This window comes from Palaemon carinicauda, unplaced genomic scaffold (assembly GCF_036898095.1).
Source record: "Palaemon carinicauda isolate YSFRI2023 unplaced genomic scaffold, ASM3689809v2 scaffold134, whole genome shotgun sequence".
Taxonomy (NCBI): domain Eukaryota; kingdom Metazoa; phylum Arthropoda; class Malacostraca; order Decapoda; family Palaemonidae; genus Palaemon; species Palaemon carinicauda.
In genome coordinates, this window is record NW_027168860.1 from 42,771 (window position 1) to 67,792 (window position 25,022).

Genomic DNA, 25,022 nt, shown 5'->3' on the forward strand with positions numbered 1-25,022 from the left:
GTCTTATTTTACTTTATCCAATATTTCAATCACCCTTTCTGAATACTGTTTATAAATTTCGATTTTTTTCCATGACTGTATTTTTGTAATATCTATCCAATTTGTATTTTACAATGAAAATAGAACAGTAATACTGTACTAAATTAACATTATCCTACTCAAGCAATACCTGTAGTTTATGCATTCAAAATATGTTCTTTCTCCATCCTTACATCCGAACCGATATTACACCTGAGACTAAGCTACTAGCTAGCAAACCTATGAATGATAAGTTTTTATCAAACTATATTTCTGAATTTGGTTCCTATGTGCCTTCGGGACCATTTTTAGAGGGTTATCGCTCATGCAAACTTATTTACGTTATGCAAGTTACCTTAGTGGGCAATTTTAAATGACCAACACGAATCATAACCCTTTGGTTTTTGAAGTTTTATTCTTTCCAGCTAGGCCTATCAGCCACAGTTTTATGTATGGAGAATGAAATAGAACTGTTTCCTTAATAAATTATGAAATAAAAATGAAATACAGTAGTTTAATTTTTTTCAAAGGATTTTAAATGTGATATTAATTACAGTATTCCCGGTGTATTGTACGACTTATTTAAAAAAAGGCACCGAACCTTTAATCTTGTATCGAGTAAATAAAAGAAATCAATAATATTTAACAATATCATTTTTAACACTGTACTCTATTATGTAAAAACTGCTGGATCTATTGAACACCTTAAACTATTAGGTACCAAATTTAAAAAGGAAATATTACATGAAAAAAAGGTATTCATGACCAGCTATACTTCATTCCCATTTGCACGGACGTACTAATAGTGATTTGCATAATATAACTAGCCTTTATCTTCATGCGTGATAAAATATTGCTGTTGTGGTATTGCTAGCACATCAACTGGGAGAAACGTGACCTTCCTCAAGATGTCTTCTACCATAAAGACAAATCCACGGCTGCCAATGCTAAAAGCTAATCACGAATAAATAACATAAAAAGACGAAGCGGAGACAAACGTCACAATCTCGGAAGACTTGCTTTGAAAAAAAAAAAAATCTGATGCTCTTCACTAACACTAGACATTCACATACATCTGCCACTGAAAAAAATCCGTATAAGAGTGGAGGGATACTAAAATTCAAAGCTGTGGAACAGTGGGACTTGTTCATTCTAAGAAGGGAGGCTACTTAATATTTTTGTTGTTGGAAACAAAAAAAATGTGTAGTGCTACATCTAACATACCTGGATTAACTTGTACGTTATGTTTCTCTGTGGAAAACATTGCATGATGACTAAGAATTTGGTATAGTTCGTTTTCATTAGCAATGATTAGGATGAGAAAGTTAAAATATCAGAGCAATTTAATACTCAAAACAGACAGCAAGAGATGATATTAAAAGGTTTACTTGCCTGCCATACAAATCATTTAAATAGAATTTATTTTTAAATCTAAATCATTATACCTTACAGAAATTGATACAACTAAATTTACCAGGAAAATGGTAGTCTTAAATATTACCCAAACTACACAGTACACTGTTTTAAGAAAAGAAATCTACTTTTAAGTAGAGAAAAATGTTGTGCAAAGTAGAAATGTGCATTCCATGTAGAATATTACCGTAATTAATATAACCCACCAATACATAATGTAGCCAGCAAAATATGACGCTAATAATTTATCCTTAATTTACGTAAGATAGTAAAGACCTGTAAAATATGTCATCTTCATCTCAATATAATAAAATGTACAGTTTAAAACAACACTGGCTAAATCATGGTTGGATTCTCATAGCTGAAATGACAGAAAAGTGTATAGATAATAACAAGCAATTTCTTAACCCTAGCTCTCTCTCTGATATTTAATCATTGCTTTAGAATATTGTATTTATGAAATTCTCTAAGTCATAGCATTATAACCTATTTATAATTACACTCAGGAAAAAGAGAAAGAGGATTACTACTCTTCACCTTACCCTACAGCAACACCCTTTCAAAACGTATAATTTACAAACCTCCATAATTACGCTGTACAAGATCGTGATCACATTCTGCCTCGGAGAACTGATTGGAGGCAGTGGAGTTGTTAGAGTCGTTCAGGGATGATCCGAGTCCAGAGGAGTCCAGGGGGAGGTCTCCGTTGCGGGGGGGAGGAGGTGGTGGTGGCTCGGGGGATCCTTGTCCAGCGCTGCCGGAGGTGCTGCCACGGTTCACTGAAACGTCATGAAGCCGTCAAAAGTTTGAAGGAAACAATTACTGTCGTTAAAATTTTTTTGAATACAGTATATACTTTTCCAAGACTGAAAGGCATTTTCAATTAAAGCTTATTTGTATAAAAAAGAAAACTTAACCAATAGCTTCATATATCTCACTGTATTCTGTATGCTTCTTCATGACAAAGTATTATGCATAAGCTGAAGTCTTTCATAGTATATTACTGTTGGTAATAGCACTTTGAATTTTGTTTCTATTTAAATGTTATATACTATATATACATATATACATTTTTATACTGTTTATATATAAATATATATATATATATATATATATATATATATATATATATATATATATATATATATATATATATATATATGTACATATATATATATATATATATATATATATATATATATATATATATATATGTATACAAAGGTTCCCATGATAAAATTGATATAAGCTAATACCTGGCCCCAATTCCAGGTGTACAGTACATGTATTTTCCTAAGCATGTCCCCCTTTGCGACTAATGTTACGTACTTTTGTGATCGTGCAATAAATGTAGAGATTTCATCCTTCTTTATATTTCCTCTTTTTTTATTTCTATACGAGATCTTTATACTGTATATATATATATATATATATATATATATATATATATATATATATATATATATATATATATATACAGTATATATATATATATTCTTTATACAGTACTGCATATATATATATATACATATGTATATAATATAATATATATATATATATATATATATATATATATATATATATATATATATATATATATATATATATATATATATATATATATATATATATATATATATATATAATATATATGTAATATATATATATATATATATATATATTATATATAATATATATATATATATATATATATATATTATATATATATATATATATATATATATATATATATATATATATATATATACTGTATATATATATATATATATATATATATATATATATATATATATATATATATATATATATATATATATATATATATAATACTGGTGACTTTTACCAGTTATATTTGTATTGTTATAGCCACTAAAACCTTTATCTCTTCTCTCTTTCCCTATTCAGGAATCCGTGATCACTACCAATCTTATTTTAAATCCAAATAAACGATGCGGGCAAACCAGCCGTCATTACAAACTACCATTATGTAGTGTTGGTTAGAGTCCTACCACAGAATCCTACTATTACCTTTTTTCTCTTTACTGGAATTTAAAAAATACCTTTAGTATCGTAATGAGTATGAGAGAGAGAGAGTAAAGAAAGAGGTTACTGTGGCTATAGAAATACATACACCATACCCACATATATGCACACATTCATATATATACTGTATATATATATATATATATATCTATGTTTATACACCATATATATTCATATACATATATACTGTATATACACTCGGCCCTTTATATTCGTGGGGGGTTAGGTGACAAGAGATATCAGAACAAATCATAATTCCATGAATTATGAACACTCAATGTCTCAATTATGTCACTGACCCTTAGCAGACCTAAAAATGGCTGTGAGTTGATGAAGGGAGTAGCGATTGTACGATACAATTAAAGAATTCTGAAACTGCATCATAATTATACTGACATCCTTATCTTCACCACTGTCTATGGGCAATGAAATTTCGCTTATGAATTATGTATCCTATAACCCTTTTACCCCAAATGGACGTACTGGTACGTTTCACAAAACTCATACCTTTACCCCCATGGACGTACCGGTACGTCCTTGCAAAAATCTGTTTTCTACATTTTTCTGCATATTTTTGATAACTTTAAGAGAAACTTCAGGAATTTTCCAAAATAATGAGACCAACCTGAACTCTCTATGACAAAAATTAAGGCTATTAGAGTAATTTTTAAAAAATATATTACAAAATGTGCTTGGAAAAAAAAAACCCTGGGGGTTAAGGGTTTCCAAAGAGCATTGGGGGTAAAAGGGTTAACATATGTATTTGTGTTTATCAAATAATTAAACAAGATAAAAAAAATAAATACGACCGGGAGTCATGGAACGCCAGTATGGAAGAAATTGACTAACTCCTAATGTCAGGAGGAATTTCTTCCGGTTTAATTTCATATTATTGTGCTTTGAACAGGCTAAGTTTAAATGAATTTCTTGTTTTCATTCCTGGATGGATTTTGAATACCAATTTTCTTTTAACAAATATCCTGTACTGGGAAAATTAATTATCATGTTTCATTAAGATTACCAAACTGTAGATGCTGCTGAAATTTACAAAATAATAATCAAATTTCCCCTGTATAATCAATTCACTACTTTGATTTAAAAAACTTATGATATATACCAATGGTTGAACCCCACCATGAATCAAAAGAAAATAATTGTTTTCATACGGAACCTACAAAGAAATGTATTGGTATTATTTTTCAATATATGGTCCTTATATGCTTCATCTTTTATCAATTATCCTTTCGTAGCACTGATACACAATTATGCATGCCTGCTTTGCTATCAAATGGGAACTAGGCATCCGGACAAAACCTTCTGGAAGCGCGCCCAGCATGAACGTTGGGAAGCGCGCCCAGCATGAACGTTTGGAAGCGCGCCCAGCATGAACGTTGGGAAGCGCGCCCAGCATGGACGTTGGGAAGCGCAGCTATCAATGCAGCGAGGAAAGCCAAGAATAACTAAAATTGCTACTTAAACACACTGCGCATATCACGAGCAAATAATAAAATCAGCAAAAATTAAAGCCACGAAAATCAAGGGCTGTCTATATACATATACCTGTAAGTATGCATATATATATATATATATATATATATATATATATATATATATATATATATATATATATATATATATATATATATATTTATATATATATATATATATATATATATGTATATATATATATATATATATATATATATATATATATATATATATATATATATATATATATATATATATATATATATATATGTATATAGTATATACATATATATCTATACACACGTAAATATATGTATATATATTTATTTTTATATATACAGTATATAAATATAAATATATATATATATACATACATATATATATATATATATACATACATATATATATATATATATATATATATATATATATATATATATATATATATATATATATATATACGTATATATATATATATATATATATATATATATATATATATATATATATATATATATATATATATATATATATATATATATATATATATATATATATATATATATATATATATATATATATATATATATATATATATATATATATATATATATATATATATATATATATATCTGACATTTACATCACGAAAATACTGTACGCCAACAAATTTGTATGTGAAAATATTCATTTCATGACTGAATAAGCCTCGTTAAATTAAAAGCCTAATGCCTTCTATTTTGAAAGCAACATAATCCCTGATTTTATAAGACAAAGGAAAAGCGGAAATGTAAAGATCACTGCCAGCTCTCAAAAGTACAAATCAAACTCTAGCTAGATTATCAAGAAAATATCTATATAAAAAGTGAAGCAATAGACACATGATTGAAGGCCTTATAGGCCCAAAATTTCAACGAGAGCAGAGATTTCAGAGGTCGTGCTCTAAAAAGATATAGTGTACCACTTCCATGCTAAACCTAAAGCACTCGCAAAATCTGTTAATAAACTAAATGCATAAATGAATAGTTCAAATGAAAAAAAAGCTAGAAGGCCATATCTAAAGATGGAAAGAAAAATCAGGAAAAGAAAGTTTAGTAGAAGAAAAGTAAACACAAAATATTCAATAATGAATATGTAGTGAAATTAAATTCCAATGTACCAATACACAAAACAGCAAAAACTTGATATGGATTTCGGTTTATCAATCAAACCTTTCATCATTCCCCTTAAAACAAAACCAGTTTACTTTTTTTTAATGCTGAGTGAGTTATTTAGAGTTTTGTTTAGAACAAAAATAAATATATACACCAAAAAGAGGAAAATCCTTAGTCTTGTCATTAATAACTACTTCATTTGTTTTTACTCATAAAATACCCGGAACACCATGCAATAAAAAAAAAACTGAAACCATTCATTGAATAAATAAAATCTCACTAACTTCTTCTGAGTACATTAATTGAAAAATGCGTTGATTGGAATGTACTGTTAGCAGTTGTTGAAAAGAAAGGTCTCCTAAACAAACTTTTCCTTTATAATCTTGCTGGGTTTACATTAGGGTTAGTTTGAAGTTAAACACACCACACAGCAATCTACCGCATTTCAACAAATGACAACGGCCGTAGCAACGACTTACTGAAGAATCTGCGCTTCTTGGTTCGCGAAGCAGGTTGGCCATTAGAAGTCACTTTCGGATTAGGACCACCATCTTGAATGTGTCCAATCAGCATAACTTTAAAATGTCATCTTATGTAAATATGGTAACATTAGACATATTCAAAATTCCTCTCTTTATAAGGATTTGGACCTCAATATTACCTACATTTCTTCACTTCCAAGATTCTCACGGAATGTAAGCATGAGAGTTTGCAAGAGCGTAAACAACACACACAGAACACGTACATGAATCCTCCCTCCACATAATTCATATGAATGGAATGATGTATGGTATTTAAAGGCATAATTTGGGCTAAGAAAGTGATGATGATAAAAACCGAGAAATGATAGCAAGTGAGAGACTGGAAGAGGCGAAATATAGTTTAAAACAAAATAAGAATTTAAAGGAAAAATAGATGAAAATATTACAAATAAACTAAGTCTTACATTAGAGAATTTAAGTAGTCGTCCAGTACTTGAGAAGAATAATCTCACATGCCTACTCTCGGCAGAGTATGACTCACGGAACTTAAGAGAAACTAAAAATGAAACTAAAACTCACTGCAAATATACAGCATCGTGCTTTCTATTCTTATTGCATTAACAAAAGTTATTTTCTTTTTTAGTTTTCTATAGTTCTAATTCATACCTTTTCTGTAGTTTTCTTCAATAGACCTCTGCTAATAACATTTAAATAGGATTTTCTGTCACTCGTTACACCACTAATGTGCTTGAAACCCTTCTTGGCTTTACTTTGTTGGATGTTGAATGTTGGCTATGTTTGCCCCTATGTTTTATTATAATGAATTGGATTTATGAAATTTGAGCAATTTGGCCCAACTGGGGACCTTGAAAGCCATTCAGATACAAGGTGCAGTTGAAGAGACAACTCCACGGCAGCAATAAGATGAAAAATTTAGGAGGTTGGATAGCAATACAGAAGGAATGAAACAGGAAAAGAGGTAATTTAAAAGACTGAAAAAAGGGGGCAATTAAGGGCGAAAGGGGCACTGGAAAGACCATAATACCTATAGTACCCCCTAAGGGATATTGCCCTAGTATGGATGAATTCTTTCCACCTAAGGGATATTGGCTTAGAATGGATAAATTCCTTCCACTTGCCCTTAAACATAAATACTGTATAGTAATACCTGTTTACGTTGGTTCAACATACTTCAGTTCTGATTTTATTTCTCTTTTTAAATAATAAATACAGATATAAATTCCATCTGACATCGTTTCAGCCAATCCTACATTGGTTGCCAAGTCATAAAATAACAATCAAGAATCATACTGTACTTCACATGGAAACTTACTAATATCAGTATCAGGTTTTTATAAAATGATAGTACAGTAGGTTGTGAGTACTTTTTCGTGTTCAAAACACGTACGGGGAACCTTTCGTTTAGTCTCTAGGAACCATTTAATGACTTCGAGTGAAGTACTAGTGTACACAAATCTATTACCGACTTTCTTTCCCAACATCTGAGCTTGGCTACATAGGAGTTACCTACTCTCCTTATCTCTGATTACTTTATTTCAATTATTGGAGTCAAGTCATGTTTATATAACTTATTCGTCCTATATTTCCATCATGTTCACTCTCTTTTGTGGCTAAATGGATCTACAAACAGTTGCTTAGTTTACTTCCCTCCCCTAGTTACCTATTGCCATCAAACCTGCATGATAGGAAAACAGTATCAATTGTTTTGTATGGCAATGGTTTTCACTGATCTCATTATCAACTTTACAATTGTTATTGTGATGTATTAACTCTTGTAATGATGTTGATGTATGCATATCTATTTTCATTTATTGGTTATGTATATAATTAAATTTACATTCATTTATTTCCTTATTAAGAATCAGCTGATTCATATAAAGTAGAATAAAATCAACAGATGCTGATCCAAGGTTTCATTTTTTTGGCTATTCACGATCTTCTGGAAACTCAATTTACTTTGGTTGTTGTTAAACTTTTCAAATGATATGTAGCGTTTCAGAGGACATCTATTGCTCCTTTCATTTGATGTTTTGAGATATTTCATAATTTCCCAAGTTTTATTTGATGTTTTTACCTATGCTCATTACTTCAGAAAAAAAAGTTAAACGGAGGCTACGATTTTACTCATGTCCATCTGTTTGCCAGGATATTGAAAGAAGTTCATTCGAAAGCCTTTACAAACTACCGAGTCTTTATAATTTAATGGTCTGGATTTGGATCCAACGATAGAAATGCAGGATTATTATAATCATCCTCAGTTACTTTATAACGAAAGGTAAAAATTGTAGCGTATTCCCTGCAGATTTGTTTACTGAAGGATCCTTCAAGTATGGATTCTCATGACTTGATGGATATACTGTGATCTATAAATATCTCTTGTTTTTCAGACTATAAGGAAGGAGCACTGACCAATTCTCAACCTTTCTCTTCATTTTGGTTCGAGAAGGACGCACCACACTACTGATGTAGACTTAGGATGAAGCTAGGTTAATCTAATGGCAATACTCTTTTATCTTTTAAATGTTACTGAGAAATATCAACCTATTTTCCCCTATGATGCACATTTTTTCATTTCAGTAAACGGTAAATATACAGTAAATAATGTACCATTGATTATATTTCATTATCATCTGCATCATCTCCTCCTACACCTATTGACGTAAAGGGCCTTGGTTAGATTTCGCCAGTCGTCTCTATCTCAGCTATTTAATTCAATAATCATCCATTCATCTCCTACTTCGTGCTTCATAGTCCTCAGCCATGTAGGCTTGGGTCTCCCAACCAGAATATAAACTGAGAATACTATTTCAATAAGAAATTTTCTTATCTTCATAAACATGGTGACCTCTGCAATTCAAATGAATCAGTAGTAACACCAGAGGAGATCGGCTTTAGAAAATATTGCACTCGAGTATCTGTTAAAGAGACTTCATCCGTTACATTCTCTCTTCATAATAAATACTTCCTAAGTAGGACAGTTTTGAGCTGCATAATTTTCCCAATCCTGATGCACATGACTGCACAGTACTGTAAGCTACACAGTAATAATGTACAGTACATGAGCTTTACTTCCAAGTCTGTAATATACTACCTTGAATTCTCTTCTTTCCAGCTTTAGATTTTTGTCAGGATATGTATTGTAAATACATTTGGAGAGGAAACTCTTCTTATCTTTTAATACAAGGTACCCAGGGCAAGGCTAATCATTCAGCAGTGGTTCCAAAACAGATGGGCCTCACAAAAAATTTGTTGCGCAAAGCTTAGGGCTATGTTAAATACTAAATACATTTAAAAGTCAGTTACATACGTACATACCTTATTCACTGCATTCCCTCATTATATCATATCATTTATAAGTAGAGTACTTTTAAACTAAGTCACTTTCGCCAATCCTTATGCATACAACTATACCTATGAAGCACAGTGAAACTTCAAATATCTTGACTTTAAAGGACTGGAGTTTGCAAAGACAGATATGGCTACTCAACGATAAAAACAAAATGCGAATTAGGAAGAAAGCTAGATAAATAGAAGATAAATATCACTGATAAATGGATGAAGTGATGTATGAAAAATACAGCACATAGTTTAACATTCCTGTAACCAACATCCCAAAATTAAGAAGTGGCCTTTAGATATTATTAACAATCTTGGTCACGTTACTCATTTACACTTTCATTGAATAATGATTAGAGAAACCATCCACTTAAAAACACTGCTACTAAACAAACTCATAAAAAAGATATTTTTCCTTTTAAAGTATTATATCTTATGAAATTAAGTTGCTTATCCCTAAGGGTTAATATCATCTCAATGGAAACAGTTGCTGTATACGTACTCATACGCTTAGCAGTGCCAGACTGGGAGACAGAGTCGATGGCACGAGCATAGGGTCCGCCTCCAGAGTAGGTGGATCCTCCGTAATGGTCACTTTCTTCATCGGAGCGAGCAGGGTCATCGTAGGTTGGGGAGAAGGTTGAGCTGCTCATGCGTGCGGTTGCCATGTCGTCGGGAACGGTGGAATAGTAGGTGCTGCTTGGAGGCTGTAGATACGAATCATATAAACATCGTGCACGAAGGCTTCGGGTACAAATCAGAAAGAACATCTTTCGATAAATATTACGCACATAAATAACCAAAGCAATTCTTCGTAAGATATTTTTTCAGCTTGTAAACCCCTATTTTACTGGTAAAAAGTTTATCTGAAAACCATTTATCTGCACTGCAGAGTACAGTATGGATATGCTCTGATATATCTAAAATTAATACTGTATTCCTCCCTAAATTTTCCATCACGAGTAGCTTTCATACAAATTGCTATTTTTAATTAATGAGTAAAAAGTAAAACACAATTCCATTTTCATATAAAAGCTGTCTTCTTTTAAGAACCCAAAATTCACTATATGGAAAAATAAGTTAATCTTTGAGTTAGGTAATTGATATTAAAATAACACTATGACTATTAAATATGTACAATATTTTCCCACAGATATACAGCAGTAATTAGATACTGCACTCGAGAAGCTAAAACCTCAATCATTATTATACTCCGTCTACTGTATCTCAATGCAAAACAATTAAGCAAATTTTGTATGTCTATGGCAACTATATGTAAATCTAATTTTCAGAATAAGTGCATTTCAGGGGGACCCCTAAGTATTGATATTAATCACCCTAACTTAACTCGTGCCTGGATCCAGTTACAAAACTGCCGAGTTCCCCCGATGTGCACTCAAACCCAATTTAAAAAGGTGAAAATTTCTTTGATAACTCCGTGAATAGAAGAAATCAATAAAACACTGCGAGATTTTTTTTTACCGGACAAAGAGACGGAGCATACAACAACTGCAATAGACACTTACACCACCAGGGCCATACTCCCCAGCTACACAGGAGTAGTAGTTGCCTGATCCGTGACGGGGCTGGAAGCAAGAGACACGCACAATTAGGAAATTGGGTTATTCGGTCTATTTCTGTTATGTCAAGGGGGGGTGTCAACCGGAGGGGGGGGTCTCTCACAGCCAAGCTTAAGAGGGACAGCTCCAGAAGATGTTTGATAAAAAAAACAGATGTAAAACAAACTTGATATCAGTCTGAGAAAATCTGGTTAATGATTAGGCTGTGACACTTGAGTGGTTACTGGAAAAAAGCTTTTTGCAAGCTTGGATTGGGAACTTAAAACCAAGGAACATAATAAATATCAGCAAGATGTTAAAACTATAAATTCTTAGTAAAGTTAGTCAGCCTAATGGGGTAGAATATCAATTCAAAAAGACTAATTCCAAGACTCTGAGGTTTTTTTTTTACTGAACATTAATAAATATTATGGAATAATCAAATAATTATGGAGAGAGAAGTTTCACTTAGGATTCATTCAGTATGTTACAATACATGAATGGAACAAATACATAGGTAGAACACATATTATTCAAAACTATGCAAGTTTATCTTTATCAAAATGAAATATTTATGCACAGAAACATATTTATACAATATATATTTGCATATATTATGTACATACATATATATAATGTATACATATGAGTATATCTATATTTACAAAAATTAGCATCTGAAAGAGGGATCTTTTTAGTATGGCTTCAGCCAGCACCTAAGAAAAATAACCGCCTTCAGTCTCGCAATTTCGACAGGGAGACACTTCTCGGTATCATAGCCGTGCTCAACAAGCTTCATGAATACCTCACTGAGCAACTTCATTAATGAAAATCAAACTACCATATATCATTTGAAGGTGGACGGACTGTATCAAGGATGACCTTTGATCAAAGGGATTAACCGGTGATGAAGTGTGGGACAGAGGTAGATGGAGAATGCTGGCCAGAAACATCGACCCCATTAGAAGTGGGAAAAGATGTAAACAAAAAAGAAGAAGAAGATACATAATTTTAACTTATATTCCGGCTGAACTATGCTAAACTCAAATAATTTTTAACATGTTGAATCTGTTGGTCTTCAGATAGAAAATAACATACTCTACAAGATGTACAAGAGACTTTCTCTTCAGTCTTATCAATCATTTTGTGCTTTGGGCTTAAAAGTTCATTACTTTAGATATATGACTGGGCGGCACGTGGATCTGCTTGCCAAGCATTCCGCATATGCCTACCACCGTCTACAAACACTTCTAGCAATGGTCTAACCATCATTTGTCAGCTGTTGCTTTTCCGGATTCTATTCCCTCACCATATCTATTGACATCTTCACTGGTGACCTATTACGGTTTTAATTTTCCTACTCATGAATGGCAAAGGCAAGGGATCATGGCAATGCCCTAGCCCCCACTCCACCCAAGGTAGGACCCAGGATGGGCAGGCAATGGCTGCTGATGACTCTGCAGACAGAACTAAAAGTTCCCATAACCCTCAAGACTGCTCTTGCATCAAACTGTTATATATAGTCTAAAATTTTGAAAAGAATGATAGAAAAGACATAATATATACAATAAAACACCCAAGTTTCCTAATGTTAAACCTAATGCTCCGTTTCTACTTGAACTATGCATGAAATACAATATGGGATGACTACCGTAATACAATAAGAGATATCATAAAACGCGTAGATGAATTATTCAACCACTTTCCAAAGCTGAAGTATTATCATGTCAACAACAGAACTCAATATCTCCAAGAGAGTTTTGCGAGACTAGCAATGGTTATTTCCCTAGGTGCCGGCTAATTCTCATACTTACATATATTTATGTACACACATATTTCACTTCCTTCTAACAAAAAACTAAGTAATGTGTAACATAGTTAACTTTTAAAGACACAGATAAAAAGGGATTTAAATCAATTGTCATGGGAGTCATTATCTTCCATAATTTTTGTATTGTGAAATGTTTTTGTTTATGTATTAATTGTGAGACAAAATTTAATATTTTACCCCCAAAATATTTCTAAAATATATTATTTAAATAAAAATAAAAAAATGGCAGTGTTCTGTAGTGCTACAAATATATTAACAGAAACCAAAAATATATTTGAAGAGAACCTATCTTGAGTTACTTTCCCATGCTATTTCTATAACAATGAAGTTCTTCGTTCACCACCAGGGTACGCTTGGGCATGGCGAGGCGGATTCGTTGAATGTGAATATAAAATTTGCATAACTTAGATGATAAATATGAATCATAAACATTCATTGAACAATATTTTTTCTTCTATGAATTCATTTTTATCTGTCCATAATCAAACATAACAATCTGAAATATGATTGGAGTACTTTGAATCATCCTCAAATTCTAAACTTGGTTTCCCTTCGGAATATACAATAGCCACTCTTTTAGGTGCTCCTTTTAACGTCATGCCCAACTGTCCATGGTAATTCACGAAGAGAAAAATGCAGCAGTAACAACAGGGAACATAACTCCAAAATTCTGATTTTCTTTAACACTAGGAAAATATCTATTGTTACTTTAACAAAATTAAACTAAATTGGTAAGAGCCTGAGAGGGAAGGAATAGAGGAAAAGGAAAAGAAGGAAAAGAAATCCATAGTGACTACACAAGATCTGCTCTGACAATAAATTGATGGTACATTCATCAAATATTCAATGTCAAAAGAAAATAACTTTGGGTGTATGGGTCGATTTCAAAATATCATTTGATTTCCGACTGTCACCTAACTTTCTATTGCCTAAAATAAAGACTAAAATTAGTCAAACATTCTCTTGGCATTAAATTATTGCTGAATGTTTTCCAGGTTTGATGCCTAAAGAGATTCTTACTACAATTCCTCCACAGTTTTGGGAACGAGTCATTACTGGGCGTGTCGAATGCAGCCCCAGGAGAGCTTTGTGCTTTTTCAATTGCCCTCAAAACAAACTTAATAGAAGAGGGATTTGCGATTTGCCAGTCAATTCTCTGATATGTTATCTATAAGGTGGAATGACAAATGAAATGTTTTCGTCCTCATAAACGTTTGCTCTTTTGTATGTATGAAAAATCGTCACTACAGAATGAAACATCTAATAAGGATGATAGATTTTTTGGTAAAAATTAATTTTACTGTAAAAAAACCACAGAACTGATAAAATTTAACAGCATACCACCATAGCAATTCAAATCACTAATGACTGTGTATCTAAATATGAAGATTAAAATTTGTAGCAATAACTATGCCTTAGAAATGGTGTTATAAGGAGCATTTCACGGAGCGACACAGGTCGAACCCAGAAATTAATTTTACTATAAAAAAAAAACAACAGAACTGATAAAATTTTAAAAGCATAACACCATAACAATTCAAATCACTAATGAATGCGTATCTAAATATGAAGATTAAAATTCGTATCATACTTGGTAAAACAGATGTAAATATATTAATACTCAATCGGGATATTCCTTTCAGAAAAAATATCTTTTTGTAGTCTATAAATCAATTATCTTTCAACAAATAAGAAAGTTGCAAAAGGCAATAATTCTGACTGTTCCTTTTTATGCAACAGTTGTGCCACTCCTATGTGATTCAAATACAATAAAAAAGCATAACCAGATTGACTTCTTAATTAGAAGAACAATCACGAAACACCACAAATATCACCGATCACTTTCACTTTTGAATATTTACTACAGAAAATCCATTTCTATATAATAACAAGTAGTGATAGATTTCTATGACAGCCTCATCCAAAGTTTATTACAGTTATTTATCAAAACAAACAATTTTCCACAACAAATCTTTGAGATTGACTGGTTTTTAACAATTTCTATTCATGGGAAGCCGTCTTTTCATATCCATGGTGAATTATACAAATGCCTTCCAGATAAAATGAGTCTATATTTTCTTACTTAAAAGGCTGCTATTATCTCTTCTTTTCTTTTATATTGGCATTATTTCGATAAACATCCTAATGTTCCAGTAAATATGATCATTTCCTCCTGATATATGATGCAAATAAGAATTCTAAAAAGAGGAGCTCTATATTCAAGTATTACGATCACTTTTTGTAATTGCGCTCTTTCCTCTATTCTCAATTATTAGATATCCCGGTAAATATTTTGCAAAACCATATTTACTTTTATATTGAAAAAAGGCAAGAGTTGCATCATATCTGATTCAGATTTTCAAAATAACTAAAAGAATTGTTACTCTTTAAGCATAGCTATCGAATAATATGAACTGGTATAATATATTCAATCAAAAATAAAAGTTAATCTTTTAATATTTAAAACTCTTGACACTATTTTCCTTCATACTGTACAGCGATCACTCACTAACAAATCTATGCTTTTTTTTTTGGAGCTGAAAATTGTAGAGAGGACATATTCATAGTTTCTGATGTAACCTAATTTCTAAATAGCTTTGCTGAATATTTTACTTGATAGTTCTTCCACTAGCGCTCTCCTAACTAAAGGGAAAAGGGATCTCGATAAATTTAAAGAAATTTTTTCAAGAGGAAAACATACAGTAGTGAGAATATCAGAAGACAGACAAAATGATTAATAATAAGAGGCAGCAACTCAATAAGGGATAAATGTAAACTAAGGTTACGAGACTATGAGGTGTGCCTCTGTGGAGAGCACTCGGCACAAGTTGTCTAAATCCTTGAAAATAGAAAAAGGGGAGAGGGAGGGGAAGCAGAAGGCAGCAGCAAAACATTGCATTATCAGTACTGTTGCAGGCAGAAGTACTCAGTATTCCCCTTGACATAGGGTAAAAGCCTGTAACAAAAGAGACTATAAAAGCATGTAGAGTAGAGGAAATGTGACCCTTGCTGCCCTAGCCAGAAAGTGCTCCTTTAGCAATCCAGGCAGTAGGCTGTGGGTATAAAAAAAAAACAAGTTTACAAAACAATATACAAAAAAACAAATTGGGCAACACCTTGGCCAGTAGCATTTACGCCACCGGCAACAATAAGTCACCGTAACCAACCTGGTGACCTTCGTTGGGGGTATGGCCACATGTATAATCCCCAGTGACGCAGCTGTAGTAGTTGCCAGACCCGTGACGCGGCTGCCGAAGCGAACAGTCCAAGGGTTAATACACCAAGCAAGACCAAAAGCAAGCACTAGCGTTGGTAGTGGCTGTCGGCCCCTCAACATGAACATGCACCTCACAAGAACACAACGGCAAAGTCTTTTCCAAGATGTTCAAAGCTCCTTCATTTACATTTACAACTATGCATTCGATGAAAACAGTATTAACAAGGTACTTGGATGACTGTGAAGGAGCTTTGCAGAAGTGCTACAGTATTAAATGTGTTAACCCAATGAAGGAGTTTATGAAGTCTATAGGACAGATATCCACTAGAGAAAAAAAAAATAAGGAACTTAAATCTAAACCATCCTCGGAAAAGGATTTGATTCTATTGAATAAAATATAGTATGAAAAATAGGTTCTGTGATATTTCAACTACTCCCCAACTACAAAGAACATTTTCTGTACAACAACTACTACCATGATGTATAGTCTACAGTGCCCTTAAGAACAAGCATAGAGATCCTTGTCATTTTGTTCAAGCACACTTAACATTATATTCTTTATGTACACATCTTGTAAGGCTCATGAATCTTGATAAAAAATAAAGAAATGCACTCTTGACAACAGTTTAAAACAGAATACCTCTCAAAACAACGGAAAAATCATCCACTCCAAACCAACCACTCGTCTCCTGATGCTTTCGCACTCAATTCCATTGCAAGAACCTGCTGGTCTGCAGAAACCAAACACTCATCTCCCAATGCTTTCGCACTCATTTCCATTGCAAGAACCTTCTGGTCTGCAGAAAACAACCACTCATCTCCTGATGCTTTTGCACTCATTTTCATTGCAAGAACCTGCTGGTCTACAGAAATCAACCACTCATCTCCCGATGCTTTCGCACTCATTTTCATTGCAAGAACCTGCTGGTCTGCAGAAACCAAACACTCATCTTCTGATGCTTTCACACTCATTTCCATTGCAAGAACCTTCTGGTCTGCAGAAACCAACCACTCATCTCCTGATGCTTTCGCACTCATTTCCATTGCAAGAACCTGCTGGTCTGCAGAAACCAACCACTCATCTCCCAATGCTTTCGCACTCATTTCCATTGCAAGAACCTTCTGGTCTGCAGAAACCAAACACTCATCTCCCAATGCTTTCACACTCATTTCCATTGCAAGAACCTTCTGGTCTGCAGAAACCAACCACTCATCTCCCAATGCTTTCACACTCATTTCCATTGCAAGAACCTTCTGGTCTGCAGAAACCAACCACTCATCTCCTGATGCTTTCGCACTCATTTCCATTGAAAGAACCTCTGGTCTGCAGAAACCAACCACTCATCTCCTGATGCTTTCGCCCTCATTTCCATTGCAAGAACCTTCTGGTCTGCAGAAACCAACCACTCATCTCCCAATGCTTTCACACTCATTTCCATTGCAAGAACCCTCTGGTCTGCAGAAACCAACCACTCATCTCCTGATGCTTTTGCCCTCATTTCCATTGCAAGAACCTTCTGGTCTGCAGTCATCATATCATGTGCTTCTTTCATATGCAATTAAAGGAGCTTCAATCTTCCTTCCATCCACATTTCTTACCTGTGTTTCTTGTCGAGTTTCCTGTATATATATATATTCTTTTTTTTTTTACTGAATTTTGATGCTTCATTCGTCTGTAACTAATATTAAATTTACTTGTGTTCATGATATACATGCATTGACTTGTTTTCTGTAAGTGTAAAATGATGGATTTCAGTACAATCTGCCATGAAAAATGATTAAGCCTTAGTTTTGCTTCAATAAACCAGTTTTGCAAAAGATTACAAAATAACCAGGAATTACGGTTGACAAAATGGTAATCCAGACAAAAAAAATCAATCTGTAAAATGTGTAATATAAAAAATATACTTAATTTTTTATACTGATAATGAAAAGATAAAAGTGCTTTTTTATGTTATACTGTAGTCAGTTATAGGCACACTGAGCTAAAATATATAATATAAAACGTTCGTCTTTATCTTTCCAACATCTTCATGCTCCTAAAATTATATCAACATGAAATCGAATTCTCAATTGAATTACTGTGTCAGGCATTACTATGCCATGAGAAGCAATGACCATTTTACATGGAAAAAAGTAACCAATTACTGAAATAACCCTATCCACCAATCTCCTGCAACTGACAAGAAATTATCTGACAATATGAATTTCTAATATTTGCTCTTCTTATCCTGTCTGGAATAAAGAAAATAATTTCTTGTGCCAATTAAGAATCATCTCACAATAATAATTTCTAATATTTGCTTTTCTTATCCTGTCTGGAATATAATAAATAATTTTCAATAGTGCTTCTTAAGATGCAAGCAAACCCTTGTATGCAATATAATAATCAATACTCTAACCATCATTAACACTATGGGCTACCTAAGAAGCTACAATCCTGATGCATTATCTCTTTTACCATGTGTAATTATTTCTTGAATTCCTATGTGACCAAGGTCCTCATAATTTTTTTCATAATCATGAGGACCATTCTCCTCGTCAACTTCTTGCTAAATAATTAGTTCTTTCCCTTCTCGTCTAACTATGGCAAGCAGCACTAAAGGTTATCTCCTGAGACCATTTGATACGCCGTCCTTTATTGGTTTCCCCTAATATTCTCCGTCCTACGAGTCCAAGACTCAGTGGTCCTATTGAACTTACAAATGTGATTCGGTGGTGTCTGCACTACAAAATGTGACAAAATGATCTTATGAACCTATGAAAAGTGACACGCCGGTTTCATCAGATTACGGAATGTGGCCCAGTGGTCTTTGTTAAACTACAAAACATGACAAAGTGGGCTTGTTAAATTCCAAAATTTAACAAATGGGTCCTCATAAATTACTTTAAATTGATTTAAACTAGAGAAAAGTAATCAAAAGACTTCAACCTCTGTAAAATGGTCATCCTCACAATTGAGCACAAATATTCAAGTAAGAATACGAACCATGTCGCATTGTAATTTATTTTTCCTTTCAAACATTTGGCTTCAATGAAAAATATTTACAATCTAAGGAGTAATATCTTTCATGGTCTTACAGATCCGACTTAAACTAATACTATTGTCAATATTATTCTAAGGTAAAACTTTATTTTGACTAATATTTCAACTAAATTCTTAAGAAAACTGAAGCATAAAAATCAGTTATAATCCCATATGAGAAATATGACGAACCAACAAAGGTTTAACTATAGCCTCTAAGTTATGCAGCACCGGGACAATTCCATCATGCATTGTATTAGAAGAAAATGTGGTTATTCAAAAAATAAAACAGAACTATGCAAGACGGTAAACTGCAACCATCTGTCAGCCTCTCTTGTCAATCTTGACATGTCATGTTATGAAAGAGTATCGAGCAGTGAAGTGAGTCTAATTTCAGTGCATCTGATTTATGCTAAATTCACACAAAAGAGACTAACATTTCGTGTGAGATTTCCCCAACTTAAACCATACCTGGGATAAAACTTTCACTAAGTCTAGAACACATCGGCTCCCTTACCATGCTCCTAGAGGCGGGCGAGTTCACGAAGTGTTGCTGGGAGCCATGGCCGTTCTGGTGGGGGAAAGTCTGGAAGTTGTTTCCGGCTTGCTGGGGGTCCATTTCTTCGCGGAATCCGAGGAGGTGGAAGGTTGCGTATGGGCAGATTTCATCGTCGCCACCTATCCATTACAATTTTTCTTTAGTTAAGCAGACAAAGCTTCGGCTAACATAGCAAAATTACCAGGTCAATCAAATAAAAAGGTTAAAATTGATTCATTTATATTAAATATAATTTTTTATCTTTGAAAGAATACAACCCCAAAGACTTCTCAGCATATTGTCCAAATGCAATTTTAAACCAATTACTTTATATATATAACATTGCAACTGTTTCCCCCCCATGCATAAATATTAATTTATAATATACTGATTTGTAACAATTTAAAATATCTTCTTAATCTATAATCAAGTAGCTTATATTTATTCATTTACATTCTTATTTAGTCAAGAGCACATACCAGAAATTAATTTTATTTATAACGATGCATCATGATTTTTAAGAAAACTGAAAAATGGCACCAAGTATCACAAACTGTATTTTTCCTAATCCCTAACTTACAGTAGAGTCATTCCTATACAATTTTACTTTTATACAAAATAATTTTAATACCAATTGACAACTACACTATGTCTAAAATATTTCTCTGTCATGAAAAAAGTGTAAAAGAATTAAATCACATATGTATCTGCTTTACCATGCAATTTGGTTACGAGAATATGTACTGTATATCATAAGATAATAACAGGAATAGAACACTTCCAATTACTGAAACCTGTTTTTATTGTCCCTAATTCATTAACAGTTCGCATATCTGAAAGACACTCATTATATACATTTATCTAATAAGAAATATATATATATATATATATATATATATATATATATATATATATATATATATATATATATATATATATATATATATATATATATATATATATATATATATATATATATACATATATATATATATATATATATATATATATATATATATACACAGTATATATATATATATATATATATATATATATATATATATATATATATATATATATATATATATATATAATTCTCATTCTTTAACATGATCCAAGATACTTATTTAATTCTTATGAAATTACACAATTTTCATTTCTAGCTATGCCATTTACAACGGCTTAGATGTGCATACTTCAAAACATGCACAAAATAGCAAATGCCTGATTATGTGCATAGTTATATGTATACGTCCTTTCAAAAGACGAAACAACAGCCATATATCTATCACATCACCACAATTAAGTGTCGTCTCATTTTTTTTATAAAGTAAGAGGACGATAATGACGGGGTTCTGCACTTGCGTATTCACGTACTTTGAACAATGTGAACGTAACTGCACATCAAAAGACAGACATTGAATACAGTACTGTACATTTAAAACTAGTGTAACATGAACATAAAACTAAATGGTTAATCAAAGGCACAGGATAGTTAATCCTGTGCCTTTATCACACGGTGTACCATCTCAAGGTTATTCCAGTCTAAGATAGAAATAAGAAAGGTAGGCTACTTTGAAACACATGTGAGTATCACTGCCATCAGTCCATCCAAACCATTTTCAAAAGCATCAAACTTCCCATCTGACTAAAGACATAACCAAAACATTCATCATCATTATGAAATTCAAAAATACAATTGGATAGGACTCAAGATGAATCAAACCAGTACAAATTATACCTGAAATAGGTTTGTGCGAGTTATGTCTGAAGTGAAACATTACAAAACACTGTCCCTTTCAAAGTCTGGGTGCAAAACACAATCGGAATCGCGTCTGATTGAGCTGAGAGGTGACAATCAAGGAGAACAATAACGGGCAAACAAAAGGAGAGCAGGATTTTAATTTGGGAAAATAAGAGGTAGGCCTCAAGAGACTGATGATAGTTATTTCCTTCTCACTGTTCAAAGAGCCTTACAGGAATTAAAGTCCAACCAGTCTGCTTTAATAACACCAGAGGAAACTTACCAAAAGGATGATCAAGAAAGCAATACAGTGATCCAAGATCTTATCAAAATCCAGACTTTTAAAAAAAATAGCATTTCTCACACTTAGGCCTCAACAAAGGTAACCAGAATCAAGTAATTTCAAGTAGGGTAACTAAATCAAAATTTCTGAAAGGAAGACAGGAATACAAGTCCGGACCAGCACTTACAATACAATCACAAAAGCAGTCTAGTCATATGAAAGGTTAATGAACACAGGAAAGACAATTATACTGTACAAGGTTTTATGTACAAATGAAGTGAAACCGTAATCCAGATGCCAAACATGAGACCTATAAAAATTAGAACATTTTTGGAGCCATTCAAATAATCTTAAGAAATAACCTTTAGTTGACCAAAAGAATGGTCCACAAGATTATAGAAGAAGGGTTGATCATTTTTTCCCGTTGAATCAAGACCTGGGTAATGAGAGGCTGAAATTTCTCTTTATCTGGGCTAAAACATCCATAAATTTGTTGTTTACTTGTTGGTACAGTCACTAAGGGTAACAGAAGAAGTCAAATGCAACATATGACCACAATAATCATTTATAAGCAAAAGAACTGGTCCCTCACATATTGAAATGTGAAAGAATTAAATCACATGGAAATCACATTAACAGTAATGGACAAAGTATCTTACCAAACTACTTTAAGGGCTATGAAAAGACTGAACATAGATACTGTCAAGGTGGAGTATCTATAAAATAATAAACAATGTCGACTAAAGATGGCTACTGAATCAGTATTATGAAACGGCAAGAACAGAATTTTTCCTGGCACTTTTAGATGCTTTAAAGCTAACAATTACTTAGGAAGTCGTTTATTCAAGGTTCCTTTTCCATGGCCATATCTATATACAATAGATATACAGTACCATTTGGCTACATGGTACTGTACTACAATACTTGGAAACTTGCTTAGCTTCTGATGCCATTTTAAATTCCAATCTGATAAAGTAATAGGACTTTTACAAAGGCTTCAAGATTATGTTAAACCAGAAAGATCAAGAAATACAAAATAACCCTTCAAGAATTAAGTATCAAGAACCTAACATTACGCAAGCAAGACGGGAGATAGCAAAAGTTGCCAACTTAAGTTCAAAACTTTCAAATAAAAAAAAATATACATAGATGGGGACTTGTGAGAAAATATAATTTCCGATGTGTAATTCATCTAAATATTCACAACCACTAAAAACACCTTATGAAATCGAATGAAGAACAAGTTTTTACATCAAATGAAAATATACGACCAGCCATGGGTACCTTTCCTTCAAGGTAGCTAATATTGAGACCATGAAATAGTATGTTGAGTGAGGAGTAAGTTATCAAGTCTGCACTCATTAAACATACCACCCTTAAACAAACTAGGGAGGAGGCACAGTAAAAATCTAGTTTTTCTCATTAGTTGCAATAAGTTAAGCTAAGAAGACATAGTTCCTGTTTTTGATAACTCAAAGGTGAAAAATAGTCCTTACATTTCTTTTAGTACCTCAAAAAAAAAAATAATAAAAAAAAAAAATAAATACGCCTTAAAATAGTTTTGAAAATTTCTTCACTGTGAGCCTGCTTCCAAAAGGAGCAAATGCTTCAAGTCACTAAATTTCCCAGCAGCTTCTCAACCAATACCAAGTTTCAATGATGAAAAGCTTCACTAAAAGTAAGTTAAGGAAAAAAGTAAAGAAATACCTTTATGAATCCATGATAAGGAAATTTTGTGAAAAAACTGTAAGGGGGTCAGCACCTAAATCTTTTCGAACATCAAAACCAAGGATTTCAAGTACGTATACAACACTCACGGATGCACTCAGTCCTTAGAATCAAAACTTGTTTCATATCTAAGGTCATCATAAGCTAGTCTTCAATTTCATTGTGTCTAAACTCTGTACTGCAATAGATTTGCACTTGCTTTGAATATTAACCCTTTTACCCCCAGGCTATTTGGAAATTTCCAACCCTTAACCCCCAGGGGGTTATTTTTTTCCCAGCACATTTTGCAGTATATTTTTTTTTAAATTGCTCTAACAGCCTTAATTTTTGTCATAGAGAGGTCAGGTTGGTCTCATTTTCTTGGAAAATGCCTGAATTTTCTCAAAAGATTATCAAAAATATGAAAAAAAAAAATTTTATAGCATTTTTTTACAAGGACGTACCGGTACATCCATGGGGGTAAAGGGATGGCTTTTGTGAAACGTACCAGTACGTCTTTTGGGGGTAAAAGGGTTAAAATCTTTAACTGTAAGTCCAGTAAAGACTGAAATATTGTGAACAAGAAACCACGATCCAATATAAATGCATTTAGAATGCAGATCAATGCAATGCCACACTCTGCTTATCGAATGTTAAGAATATATTATATTGTTACTGCATACACTTATGGGTTAAGGCAATCAACGACACCCTTGACTTACCACTTACTTTTATTTTTTTCTCTCAGGAGTGTGATCTATACTTATCATGCATATCTAAACAAGCTGAAAATACCATGCAAAAATGCTAAGTGTACACAAAAAAAATTCTTTTGGTCAATAAGATGGGTAACATATTTCAGCAGAAATATTTCAACAATGATAAATGAAATTTTAATGTCTCTTACATCTGGATATTTATGAAATGAGGCATCAAGTTGACCACCAATGTCTTTACGAATGCATGATGTATGAGACTCTTAAGCCTGAACAAAGGGCTGTAGTGAACGACACCTCGTAGTAACGGGGGATTTTGAGGAAGGAGAAGTGTAATTGGAGGGGGACCTCTGGTAGTGGTATCACTCGCCCCAGTTTTAATACCGACACCCTTTAGGGGTGAGCGAGCTGGATATATTCCTGGCA

General features: G+C 32.8%; 1 protein-coding gene across 19 annotated transcripts in view; it reads right to left on the minus strand.

Annotated features, from left to right (window-relative positions):
- Dscam1 (Down syndrome cell adhesion molecule 1) overlaps positions 1-25,022 on the minus strand; it is a 236,095-nt gene that overhangs the window by 18,898 nt on the left and 192,175 nt on the right. For 17 of the 19 annotated variants that reach the window (XM_068367994.1, XM_068367979.1, XM_068367988.1 and 14 more), the window contains exons 29-34: positions 20,126-20,286; positions 16,534-16,614; positions 11,503-11,562; positions 10,479-10,683; positions 6,617-6,712; positions 2,013-2,210 (exon numbers count right to left, since the gene is read on the minus strand). In XM_068367994.1, the coding sequence (XP_068224095.1) occupies positions 2,013-2,210; positions 6,617-6,712; positions 10,479-10,683; positions 11,503-11,562; positions 16,534-16,614; positions 20,126-20,286 (801 nt within the window). The remainder of the gene's footprint in view (positions 1-2,012; positions 2,211-6,616; positions 6,713-10,478; positions 10,684-11,502; positions 11,563-16,533; positions 16,615-20,125; positions 20,287-25,022) is intronic. The other 2 variants (XM_068367995.1, XM_068367996.1) reach the window with 2 other exon arrangements.